Source organism: Thunnus maccoyii, chromosome 11 (genome assembly GCF_910596095.1).
Source record: "Thunnus maccoyii chromosome 11, fThuMac1.1, whole genome shotgun sequence".
Lineage (NCBI taxonomy): Eukaryota > Metazoa > Chordata > Actinopteri > Scombriformes > Scombridae > Thunnus > Thunnus maccoyii.
The window spans coordinates 17,467,123-17,481,146 of NC_056543.1; the positions used below are offsets into that span (position 1 = coordinate 17,467,123).

Here is a 14,024-nt window from a genome sequence, read left to right on the forward strand (position 1 = left end):
CATATTTTGAGCCAGTGGAACAAGAAGCCTCCCGAGGATCTCTGCTTTCAGCTTTGTTTCTTGACTCTCAGGTGCCTGTTTAGCATTTCCTCTCCTACAAGAATTTGATTTCAGCCCATCAAGTGTTTTGACGTGTGAGAAGTGTGAGAGGGTTCCTTGCTGCAGTTTCCAAGCAGAAACAATGGCACTGCTTCAATTTAAGATTTGTGGTACCTAATTTTGCAAAGAAGCAGCAGGAGATGCACCTTCAGGAGCATTTTTTAATTTGCAAACAATCTGAAGACCAAAGTAGAGGTATTTCTGAGCCCCATGGTGCCGATTAGCAGCTAAGCGGTGTACTGTATCCTCATTGCCCCCTGAGGCATTTAAAGATAAAGAAGTATGCATATTATTATCTGTGACTGCATCACTTATTATTGCTGGTGTCCACAGAGGTTAGAATACTCCACTCTTGCCAGGGATGTTTTTCCTTGTTCGCATGAAACTACAAGTGATAGAGCCAGAGTACATAATTTCTTGTATGTGTGCGACTCTCTCTGTGGTTGTTCAAGACTCATCTCCCTGATGAAGGTCTTTCTCCACAGGTTTCAAATGACTCTGTGCATTAAAAAGATGAGGTTTTATAGAAAAGGCTTTTAAACCTCTGACTCATCACATTTCATTTATTGCTGCTCAGTAATTAACATCTTAATTATGTGTTGAAAATCATTGGTAGTTTATTGACGGATTATATGGCAGCTGTCGCACAGTGAAAAACATCACAGATACACATTACATAATAATAATAATGGTAGTAAGTAGTAAAGTATATACACAGGGTATTGATCATACACTTATTATTTTTTAATTGTCCCACAAATATGACACTGATGTTAACATACATATATTTGATCAAGCCAACATTAAATAAGTGTTACATATGTACATATGTATACTTGGCTCTAGTGACGGCGTGTGTCAACCAGTCGCCATATTTGAACGGGATAGTTGTGCCTCCGAATGCATACAAGTGTTTTGTGGGAAGAAGTGTATCGGCTCTTACAGCTATTATGTATTATGATAACTCACTCTTTGGCTGTTTTGGTTCACAGAATTGTCAATTGTTCACAAAAATTTATGGTTTTTGATCAACTAAGTATTCTGTATTACACGTAATTCAGAATACTTAGTTGATCAAAAATTATGGTTTTCATACCTAAATACTTATGTTTCATACAAAATAACAGTAAGCTATTACTACAATTAATCAAAGTTGAGCCTTCCTTGTGTAATTATTTTGTAAGTATATTCTATTTTCTTATTGCGTTGTAATGTGGCTACAAAGAAGATTCTTTTTAAATGCAGAAAATAGAAACTCACAATCCTGTTTTTTATTTAATATTACCACACACACTCTACTGACATTTCTCACACTATTTACAAAAAGTATGCATAAAGTATAAAATGAAGATGAGTTTTGGGCTGCATGTTAGTGTATGAGACAGATGAAGAGCTTAGTCAATGTAAAAATACTGTTTATTCTTTGGGTCTTTGAGGGAGAACATCAGATAGGTGCTTGTTGCTCTTATGAGTGCATGTGGCTGTAACCAGGTTTGCTGTCAATATGGAAGCTGCAAATTCACTTTTTATTTTATTTCATTTGATCAATTTATATTGTATTGTTATTATTGTGTTATTGTATTTTATCTTTTTGTGAAGCACTTTGTAACATTGTTAAGAAAAGTGCTATAAATAAAGTTTATTATTATTATTATTACTTCACTCACAACTTAACAATAGGAAAGTCCTACTGCAAATACTAATAACCCTGGAACAACACTAAGTAACAAAACTGCCACAGTTACAGAGTTTGGACTTTTGCTGTGTGATGTTGTCTCAATTTGTGAAAGCTGCTCACAAACAAAGAGGCTAAAGTGATGGTTGTCAATGCTATGCTGAATTTCCAGAATAGGTTCACCAATATCAAACACATCTTCCAAAGTGACAACAGTATATTAAAGTCAACATGTTGCTGACAGTAGAATGTGGTAAAATAACTACTCACCTATGAAATGTTATTCCTCGTTCCTTGGTTTTGGCATTTCTCTCAGTAGCACATCCAAACGTAGCATAAAAGTCTTGCACTCTCTACTGTGTAAAACAGACAGATCATCACTGGAATAGAGCAGCAGCAGAGGCACTTCCCACAGACCAGATGCCGTCTTTACGTGTATATATCTATGGTAATAGACCAGTAACTATCGAATGGAAATCCATTAAACTTTATACAGACATTTATGGCACCCAGATGATGAATCTAATGACTTGACGATCAATCAACTATTCTTCTAGTGTCACTATGAGTTTGACATTAGTGGTTGTGAGTGAAAAGTCTCAACAACAATTGGTTGGATTGCCACAAAATTTGATTCAAAGATCATGTCCCCCTCAGGATAAATTGTACAAAGCTAGCGCCACCGTCAGGTCAAATATATATACTTTGGTTTATGACTAAAATACCTGCAAAACTAATGGCATTCCCATCAGCCTACTTACTTGCTTCTACTTTGTGACGCAAATGTTAGCATGCTAAATCGCTTAATTAAGATTGTAAACATTATATCCTACTGAAAAAAAGTAGAAGTCGTCAGTTGTCCGTTTTCCATTGGTGTGTTTGTGTGGACTGTCATCATAGAGCAGGCTGGGAAGTTAGTGGGTATATTGTGTGCCTGGTATAAATTAGATCTTGTAATGTTTTCTGTGGATCACAGGAGCCTGCAGCTCGTGAAAGATAATGACCTTCCTCATAATGAACAAATAGCTTCCTCTCATTCTTGGCTCTCTATCTGCAGTAATAGAGTTAGCGCCAATCAACGATGTGCCACACACCGTTACATTATTTTACTATGCTCTGAAATTGTTTCCAATTTGTTCCACACTGAAATTTGGAAAGCACATAAACACTATGTGTCCTCCATTATATTTCACAACCCTCCATATACAAACTAATTATTCCATTTTTAACTTGTTCGCTGGTTGAGATGTATGATATGTATGTACAAATGGCTCCCTTCAGTGGACTACTACCAGGTGGCCTGTGGTCAACAGCCAACAGAAAGTGATACTTTCTGTGCACAGCAGAGACCACCACACACAGACCACAGACCAGGAGGAGCTTAGAGAGCTGCTGCTACTCTATGTGACGCCACAGTGTACAGACACTGCCTCATACCGTTTCTTAAAATACAGCATATCACTGGCCTCTCACACCTGACATCATCCGTTAGGCTTGTTGGGCTTCATGATCTACGTTCTTCGTTTCAGTTCATACATAACATATTTTCCCACTTGAGATGATCAAAAGCCATAGCAATAAAAAATTAATTTTGAAATGCCAGAGTGAAAGAAATCACAAGAATAGTGGAGCACTTTTAGATAGATTTGGTAGTTAATAATTTCAAATTTTGAGGGTTTTTTTTTTGAGGTATTGCTTTCACTCTAAATGTGGATCCAGTTAAAGCATAAAAAAGAACAAAATAAAAAAGCTTATCTTTGCAAGTGTGTGAATCCAAGAATCCCAGCCTGATTCACAGCCTCCCTTCTAATGGCATCTGGCGGAGATGTGGCTCATTGTCATGCACTCCATGGTGCTATCTGCCTGTGGTCTGCATGCAGTGCTCACTGATGTGAGCTGCACCGAGCCTCGACTGGGGAGTGGATCAAAATGAAAACACTGTTGGCAATATTTCAACAGAATTTCCAAAAACAGTGATATATTTGCTATCTAAGTTACCCAAGTAATGGATGAAACCATGCAGTGCAGTCAAAATGCATATAAAATTATTTTATGTATCAGCAGTTATGTAGTAGATAGGTGATAAAACAGGAGGTGACGTGTCATAATTCACTGTTATTACAGATTTAATAAGAATTGTTGCTGTCGTAAATTTTCTTACGCTGATGACAGGGTTGTTAATTATCAGTGGCTTATTTCTGCATGTTTCAAAGATTATTGATGTATTTTGTGAAATTGCAGAGATGAACATTTGGTATTGCAATTAATGCCAGCTTAGTGTTGCAAATAAACTGAAACCATTGTTATTTGTTTACATTCATTAAACTAAGACGTGTGTGGAAAATTAGCAATCATAACTATTACACAGGAAATACAAGCCATCATATTAAGACCATGTGCTATCATTAGTCTATGACATTATGTCATTACGACCTCGGACGGTATACAGTGTTTTTATTGCCTCTGACATCCAGACCAGTTGTGCCATCACACAGTATGTCAGGCAAAAAGATCTGTCAGCCTTCGTCAATGGGACATTTCATTTGTTTCTTCAGCTCAGAGGCATCTCCTCTGGGTCTTTCTCTCTTACTTAATCAGGCACTGTGACCAAGAGCTCACAGATATTTACAGTAACAGTCTTGATGAGTAGTTGCAAGAGGAGTGAGGTTTACTCATCCAGACATTAAGGCTCCACCAAACACTTGTGTTTTGGTAATGAGCTTTTTTTTTTTTTTTGGAGGAAGAAGTAATAGTTTTAGTGCCTTTCTCAACAGCACATGAACAGAAATGATTAAGAAAGCAAATAGCATTTACTCAGTCTGTATATATTCATTAAAAAACTATTTCCTTTTTTATGATTTCCTGTAAATTATGCTTTTTTGTTATTAATTGTCGCATTCAACACCCCCAAGCTCACTGATATTATAACTTACAAGCTATTCCCTCTTCCCATGTGGCACAATGTTTTACATATTAACCAATGCTGAATGTAATAGTAAGTAATGGTCATGTAGTGGTCAAGTATTTGGACAGTGACACATTTTTTGTGTTGGCTCTTCACTACATGGAGTTAGAAATGAAACAGTGGAAATGTGGTTGTAGTGCTGAATTTTAGATTTAATGTGAGGGTGTTATTGGATAAACTGTGTAGGAATTTGTAGCCCTGTTTTTTTTCTAAAGTCTCCTTCTTATTTAACTTACAAACATGAACACATATCTTGTCCTCTTCAATGTCCACTGCATCCAGCTGCGTCACTTTCCGGCTCCGTAGCGGCTGCTGTTGATGATCTGTTGCCATTCTAGCCACTGTGACCACGAGCCGCACGTCTCAGCCCTGTCTTTGCCTCACTCTGATTTACATGTCAGGTCTATTTTTGCTGGAACAGATCGCGTCTCTGAGGTGTGAAATTCTCTTGTGAATGTACATATATCAATGCCTGTAATTATTAACAATAATAATAATAATAATCTTTATTTATATAGCACCTTTAAAAACACAGTTTACAAAGTGCTTTGACAGACAAAGCAAAAGTAGTACAATGCAAAGCAAAGACACAACACAAAAAAACAATAGAGAGATGATAAAAAGATGAAAAGACAATACAAAGATGCTTGAAAGACAACATTAAATAAAAGCAAGTCTGTAAAAATGGGTTTTAAGAAGTGATTTAAAAGAAGTCACTGATTCTGCGAGCCTTATCTCCTTAGGCAGGTCGTTCCAAAGCCGAGGGGCCCTGATGGCAAAAGCACGACAGTTGACTTACAATAAAATTTGAATTTCATTAAAATGCATTTCATTTGTTATGACTCACTTTGTCTTAACTCAATTTTAGTGTTCTTTCAAACCTCTGTTCCTCCTGCTCTCTGTGATCACATATACTGTGTTTTAGTGCAGCTGAATTCACCATAAGGTTATTTACCTATTTTTCAGTTTCCATTGTCAGACATCGGAAGCCAAGTGACATTTGATCATGGCTCATAAATACTACCTCAACCAGCAGTCATTAAAAAGCTATTGCACTGCAGATGAAATCATTATTTTTTGGTCACCACATCGTCTGACAAAATGAACAAAAATACAGGTTAATGACACCATAAAGCAGCAGCAGCTGTGCTGTGAGATTGGCTATATTGACATGTAAATTGAGTGGTTACAGAGAAAGTTAGAGGAGAAGTGACAAAGTGTTGGTTCAATATGCTTGTGAAACAAAAATGTCAGTAAACCAACTCTGAACTATATTATGAATGTGGCTGCTGAAGAACTGACACTCCACTTCTGGAACGTTTCCAGTGGACATTGAGACTACGATGGAGCTGGTACGGAGCCGTGTCTAAGCCGGGTCCTGTGGACATAAGGAGTTAGCTTGCTCAGCTGCAGCACATTAAACAGCATTTAAACGTACCTGCAAATGTCACTTTGGTCCCATTAGATGCTGGTGTAGTCCTTACTCTTCAGTACTACTGCGAACAGCACCGTGTCTGCCCATGACTTGTAGTTGTTTGTTTACTTTCCTGTGGGGGCTCAGCCTGCCAGCTGCTGTCAATCAAACACAGATACCACAGCTACACAGCTACTGAGAAGGGCATGTATTTGAAATGTATCCCTAAACACCTTTTTTTCTTCCTTTTATTAATAAAAAAACAATTAAAAGTTACACTTAAACACATAGGCATTGTTTTTGACTGCAAAAAGGATGACTAAGTGTGATTTCAGTGAAAGTTTGCACTTAAATCATCAATGTGTCGGAGTAAAGAGCCAGAACAATATGAAATGTGTAACCATCTAAGAACAAATGGACTGCCGTGACTGTAAATATGCACAGGTAGTGAAGATACATTTAATGTGCCATTCCAAACACGAGCTTCAGCCATTTTACCTGAGTTTTCTCTTTGCTTGTACATAATAATAATTGTAGTCCACATTATTACAATATTTGTTTAACCAAAGGTCCTGCTACAACACAGTAAAGCTGTAGACACAGTGAAGTGGTGAAAGATGCTGTCACTGAAATATTCAGCTTAATATTCATCAGACTGGTCTTTTCTTCTTGGCACTGGGTGTAAGTGTGTGTGTGTGTGTGTGTGAGAGAGAGAGAGAGAGAGAGAGAGAGAGAGAGAGGAGAGAGAATTTAATATGTTTTTTTTCTCCCTCATTGCATGACTTAACTCTGTTATAGATCACAGAGGACTTGCTTCAAGCTGAATAAAGCAGCGTCATCATGAAAAGAACATGAGACCTCTAATGTTCAGATTCCACCATAATCCTTTCTTGCTCTTGCTTTAATTAAGGTTATCAAAACCACTTCAACATTACACTCTCTTGAGTAAATGCCAGGATCATATTAATCTACAAGTTAAATGATGAGGAAAAACAGGTGGACAACATCTTTTGCATTTCAGTCATCTGTGTGCTTCGGTGGGAGCAAGAATCCAGAGCATCTCAGAGAGGCAGGTATGAGTTACACATGCTGTATATGAACGGGGTCATGCAGATGCCTGGCAGACATGTCTGGTCTCCAAACACTGGCCTAGCTTCCATGAGATGCCAGAGTCAGGCTGGCGCCACCGTCTCCAGCTGGGCCAAACAAGATGAGCTGGCTAACGCTTCCACGCTCAGAGGTGTCTCTCATCATATTTACAGCTCCCTTAACCGTCCTCTCCTCAACAAATAGCATTACATCACTGACCCCATTTCAGACCAACTGCAAAGCACAGCGCACAGCCAACACATTTCACCACCATTTACTATCACTTGAATTTTCACCTGCCTGACATCCACTTTACACTGTTCATGGATTACCAGGAGCTCTGAATAATGAGAGATTCTCATTTCTCATTTGTTGTGGATTTGTGTGTCTATAATTTGGCATATCATGACAGGCGGTAACAGCTGCTGCATGAGTACACATTGCAATGCACTCTGATGGAAGCTGTGATGATGAAACTAGGGTGACCTGATTTATTAGTACACAAGCATCTGCACAGGAAGTATTTCCATATGGATTTTCTAGGGACTTGACATGGGAGGCACGGAGGCCTCACTCTCTAAAAAAAAACACCCCAGGCCCATCTTTTGCAAGTGGGCGGAGGGTCTAAAATAAAATCAGCTGTCACCGTCTGGTCGTTGGACAGAGGTGAACACATACTACTGGAGCTGGTCTCCAACACTGACTGGGATTTGCTTTTGGCTTGGAAAGACCCTGCAGGCTGGGGTGCAGTGGCCATCGTGTGGGATTCTACCTATTGAGCTCATATTTCTATAATTCACTATCATCCTTACCTGGTAGGTAATGAACACTCTGAGAGAGGTGTTTGTGTCTTTGTGTTGGGTGGGATTTTGTTAAATATGTAAACGATTTTAGGCTTTTTAAATTATATTTTCATGTTAACCAATCTGTATGCAAATAAAATGATGATAGGTTATAAAAATCTCCTGGCAAATGGGCCACCAGAAATGAAGGTTTTGATATTTACACAGAAAAACATTGAAAGTTATTTGATGTTTGGCTTTGAATAAAAAAATCTTGATTGTATTCTCTCATTAACATTATCCTCATGCTGAGTATCCCTGCACTCAAAATACAGGGACAAAATACAAATCTAATGTTAGACCTGCAGGAAACTAAACTGTGACTAAAATACAAAATTAGCTCTGGAATTTTAAATTTTGGCTCGAGGAAAGATTCAATTTATTTTCTTAACTAATTCCAAAAAGATGGAGTTCTGAGCTGCTGTGCTGTTTGTACCAAGGCCAGTTCCTCTAGGTGTTATGCTGCTCTACTTCCACGTTGCCAGGCATGCCATGAAATGATGAATACTGAAGAGTAATTACCAATAAAGTAGCAACACAAGGTTATCAATGCAGACTATCTAAAAGCTTTTGGAAAGGAAAGCCTTGACCCCCAAGCTTTCCTCTGTATTTCACAAAGAAACACGACCCTTTCATGGTTATGTTTAAAATAGGCTTGATTTATTTTTGCAAGTACATGGCGCCTAGATTACTTCACTTTCTTGTTATTTGAGCTCTCAAGCCAACCTGACGTGTCATGAGATAGCTTAAGACTGTTGACAGATTTTTCTGGCTACAATTTTTCAGTTCCTATCACAACATTTAACAATATATACAGTATTCCTGAAGTTCAAGGACTGATTTGGAATTGGCTGCAGTACAGAATTTACCACTGGTGAAAGTTTTCTGCTTAAGTCAAGATTCATCATTTTTGAATGGCCTAATTTTAAGAGTCTTTTAATACTTGCCTCTTATCTCCCTTAACAGACTGATTGGTTTACACAAACATACCCACCATCCCTCCAAGGCTAAAATAGGTCACCCTGGTGGACTGGTGAGCTAGAAATCAATAACAGCCAGCAAAATACTGAAAAATGCCAATAAAAAGCAGCTTACAACGGTGCAATGCACCACTGGTTATTATGAAAGGTCTTTTGGCCATGATCCGTAGAAACCAGCATCAATGAGTTACAATTACTAGAGGTTCACTTTACTTTTAAATAGTTTATCACTTGTAGCTCTCTGTAACTCAAAGAACTGACTTTAAAAAATGGATCTCATTTGGGATTTCACTGACTCAGTACTTTATTGAGCTTTCACTACTTTGAAAAATAATATGCAGTGATTAAATCTGTCCTTCACTGCCATAAATAATATTACAGATTTCAAATATAATCTCACAACGCCAGTCTGGCAGCTTTTGCTGAAGTTTTCCTTGATATTACAATAAGTGTGATATGGATGTGGTTTCAAGTGCTGCTTATTCACCACAGAGCAGAGCAGAGGTTTTGCTTTATGCTATTAAGTCTCTAAAGTAATTAATAGTCTTATGGAGATTTCTCAATCATCACGTATATCCACAACAACTGAGGTGTTAATACTTTGATTTTGCAAACAGAGACAAAAATGTTGAGTCAACAGTTGGCCAGATAAGGAGTCTGTGAGTTGGAAGAGTTTATTATGTCATCGACTGTCTTTTTAGCACATTGCAATACTCTGTACGGTTACAATAATATTCTTCTGGTTCTGGACTGCTGATTGGTTAAATTTCCAGACATGAATTCAGTCTAATTATGCCTGAGATGATCACTAATTCCACATCCTGGTTTATCTCCAAAATCATAAAAAAATGATATCTATCTATCTTGATTGGATGTGCAGTCTACAAACAGCGCCTTTATCGATACAATATGAGTGGTAACACACTGATTTAATGGACCAATCACTTCTTTGATGTGAGTCATGAACCTCTTAAAAACTCAATGTGATCAGTTCAGTTTGGGATTGACAGTACTAAAAAGGCCTGGACCAAAATCACCTCACATCATAAAAAAAACTGTCACTCCAGACAGCTGCAAGTTTCTATATGTGTAATAAATCGTTTGTGTCCTGTGAGTAACTGAACGTCAGAAAACATTGGCCTAATTGATTTAAATAATGTCCCTCTAGAGCATTTTGAATGTATTATTCATGAGAGCACTACCTGCACTCTGCATGACAGCCCTCTTTAGTTTTCTTGGTCAATATATCATCATTTTACAAACCGAACAAACATCACAAAGTGGATCCAAACAAGACTGGTATAGTTTGCAGTAATGCATGTTTAAATAATCAATGTATGAGCCATTACCTGCTATAAACAAGAACATCTTAAACCAGTCTTAAACTTATACTTTAAAAAAGTCATTTTCTTTGTACTTGCAACTAATCTGGCTTTCAAAACATTATAGCACAAACAAAAAGAGATCTGACATCCTAAGCAGTGTTTTAATTGCATGTGTTTACAACACTAAGTATTGTGCGCTACCTCTTCATAATTAGATGACACCTTCTGTAATAACACACGTAATAAGGATTTGAATTTTAAAACAGTTTTTGGCTCTTATGTGCCATAGCTGCTGGCAGCGCAAGTTTAACCAGGGCAGGACTTCCTGAAAGATTTAAACCAGAGGAACCGGATTCACTCTGTGGACTCAGAGGTCATCCCACTGACCAACTGTGAGGCCATGTACCAAGCAGCTGTCTCCAAGCAAGCAGACAACACCATCTACAGCGGGGTACTTTAGTTTGTGCATGGACATGTATTGTTTCAAACACAGCATGTAGTTACTGTACTATACCTACCAGAGCTGCCTGCGTTAAAAAGAACACGTGTCATTAAGACTCAACTATTCATGACCATAATTTGCCATCACTATATTGGTTTGTTTGCATTCCTGCTGTATGTTGTATATAGTCTCCAGTTGCTGAAGAGCAGTTAGGATTGTACACTAGCTGTGCCACACTGAGCTGGTATTGTCACCATTATTGTTGATGTTGTCATGCAGTATTAGTGGAGGTGATGACAGTTTTGCAGCTGGGAAAGGAGGGGGGTCAGCAGTCTTGCATATGCAGTACAAATAGAGGGGAATGTATAAATAGAGGGGACACATGAGACTACCTTCACTGGGCAGATTATAGAGGAAGGTTGTAGAAAACTTAAAATGTTGTCGGCTTTACTTTGCAAGAGCTTTCAGAAGTCAAAAAATTTGGAGCTATTATATGCAGTACAGTGTGTGTGTGTGTGTGTGTGTGTGTGTGTGTGTGTGTGTGTGTGTGTGTGTGTGTGTGTCTGCAGAGAGAAAAACTGCATAAACCGCACACAGCATTATACCTGCCACACACATACCAGAATAGCCCTATTAAGCATCAGTTTGATTTCAGGTCATGTAGAAGTGGAGGCAGCTAATGATATTTCCTGCTTCATTAGGTCATGGAGGAGTCGGAGGTCTGTTCCCTGCCTGGGGGACTTGCCAGTGTGAGGAAACAATTTGAGACCCAGGAAACTGCAACATCACATGTAACCCAGTTCCATTTTCATCACAGAACTGTGCAGGTACACGTATGAGAACGCAATTTACGCATTCATGAGACTAATGCTACGAGCATGAAAGAGACTGAGATGCCTCCGGTTAAATGAGGGTAACATTTCTACAGACCTGAGGTGGTTTCTGATTGCACCTGTACTTTTAGCTTTCTATCTGCATCACTGCATGGGGAACTTTGCAAGTAAAAAATGAATATTAACACTGAGGCTCTTATTACATCTTATTGCACCAATACCAGAGCAAAGTGTGTGGGTTTAAGTTCCAGATATTACTTGACATTTTTACCAGCTCTCATGAAAGCCTGCAGGGCACTTTCATCATACTTATGTTGTAGCCCCATTCAGTGGATAGAAACTTAACAGAGCAAAGAGAAAAAAGAATTTCTTACTTCTTATTTTGCTTTGAGGTACAGTATGACGGAACAGCTTGGGACATTCTCTGTCATCATGCCTCTATCTGTGATTAGTCATTTCAAACTGTAGTGAACAGTCTGTTCCAGCATCATCTCTGCATGGTATTCAGTTGTATAGTATTGGTGGAGTAAATTGAAGTCGAGTAATTTCACATCTGTGGCTATGACGAGGATCATAGACACAGATGTGAGCCACATTGTGCCATTTTGGGCAGACGAAGGTGACAACCGTGAGAGAAATATGTTGAAATCTTTGGTCGTCATTCCAAAATGGTGGTCCTAGATCGCACTGTGAGACACGTCTCACTGATGTTTCTGACAGTGTCAGAAATTTTGACCCATGTCTCCAAACCAAACCAATCAGAATACAACATGAAATGACACAGAAGACACTGGTCAACACAACATTTCCTGAGTGCCATTTTTTAATAAGGTTTAGGGGGAAAAAAATCAAACACCTTCTCCTTAATACATCCATGGAACACACAAAGTAAAATGATGGTAAAAGTGACATTTTAAAACATATAAGCAGTGCAGATGGATGACATAAGCTGATGACATGTTACCTTGCGAGGCAGCTGGTTTCACAAGATCACAAGATTACGCAAGAATCCATCTTGTCAGGCATCAAGTTATGCGCTTGTGGCCGAACAACTGGTATTTTGGACCAATCAGCATCCTAGAACTACTGGCAGCTACGGGCATGGTTTAGGTGTGACGACAGCGAGAAGCAACAGCCTGTGATAGATGGTGATAGACAGATGGTTCGTCCAATCACCCGCCAAGTACTTTTTGAAAGTGCCTGCCCTTTCCCAAACAGTTTCTAAGGACATCTTTGCGCCAGATGGTTTGTACACACAGAACCATCTGGCGCGTCAGGTTAGATGACATGCCTATGTTTTCATATACTTTCTCTTTTTACATGGTAGCACTACGATTCACCACATATTCATGGCATAATCTGACATGCCTCAAACTGACACACATTGTGACCAAGATTTTATTAAACCCGTCTTGCAAAGCGTGACATGCAATAAACTTACACAATTGTTGTTGTTGCACAGTCTAAAGGCGCTTTAAGAAAGTCCTCTTTGTGTGTGTGTGTTTGTGTGTGCATGTTTGTGTATGTGTGAGGCATGCACACATTTTTCACTGTTTTTGACAACCACTGTCTTCATCTTCACAGGAAACCTCAAACTCCGGGGTGACAGTGTTGAGCAGCAGCAGGCAGGTCATCCCAGGCAGTCAGCAGTTAAACTTCAGCCAAGAAATGATGGTACTGACTAAACTCTGTCACCATGTTACTGCAGGCAGTGTAGTAAAGCTTTACAATCAATCAGATTTGTGTAATTAATGTTTGTTTAGTTGTCGTTGATGGTTTGGGCTGAGATTAAAAACATTATATTGAACTGAAAAATTAGTTGCATTCATAGGGAAATGTAGCTAACAGGTTAAAATTCTGTGCATATTTTTTTTTCTTCATTAATTTCTTTTCACCTTTTCTCATTTTAAATACACATAGGTGTCACACAGCGACAATAACTTGGAATCCAGTTATGAAAACCATCAAAATGAAGGTAAGACGTTGTTTATATATTTCTGTTTTCTGCCATATGCACTGTAACTGTCATCATGATTTAAGGCCTGCCTTTATATTTATGTGCTGACTTTTAGAAGAGGAGTTTCCCAGGTACACCACAAAAGAACTGAGGGATCACTTTGAAAGAACAATAGAAGAGGCTGCTCCACAAAAACTAGTTAAGGTATTATTTGCACTTCACTTGAGTTAGGGAAAAGTATTAAACATATAAAAGTATATAATATTTAATGTAAAGAATGAAGAAGACTGTATTAACTGTATTTTTAAGTACTGAATGTAATCATTCACTCATTATGGTGGTTTATTTGTTTGTGCCTACAAGGAGCACAATAAGAAGGACAATTAACCTTTCAATGTATTTT

General features: G+C 38.4%; 1 protein-coding gene across 1 annotated transcript in view; it reads left to right on the forward strand.

Moving 5' to 3' along the window:
* Positions 1–14,024, forward strand: part of xirp2b (xin actin binding repeat containing 2b) — a 42,019-nt gene that overhangs the window by 14,987 nt on the left and 13,008 nt on the right. The window contains exons 4-8 of the mRNA XM_042425607.1: positions 10,679–10,840; positions 11,533–11,658; positions 13,249–13,338; positions 13,585–13,639; positions 13,737–13,825. Of these exons, the coding sequence (XP_042281541.1) occupies positions 10,790–10,840; positions 11,533–11,658; positions 13,249–13,338; positions 13,585–13,639; positions 13,737–13,825 (411 nt within the window). The 5' untranslated portion in view covers positions 10,679–10,789. The remainder of the gene's footprint in view (positions 1–10,678; positions 10,841–11,532; positions 11,659–13,248; positions 13,339–13,584; positions 13,640–13,736; positions 13,826–14,024) is intronic.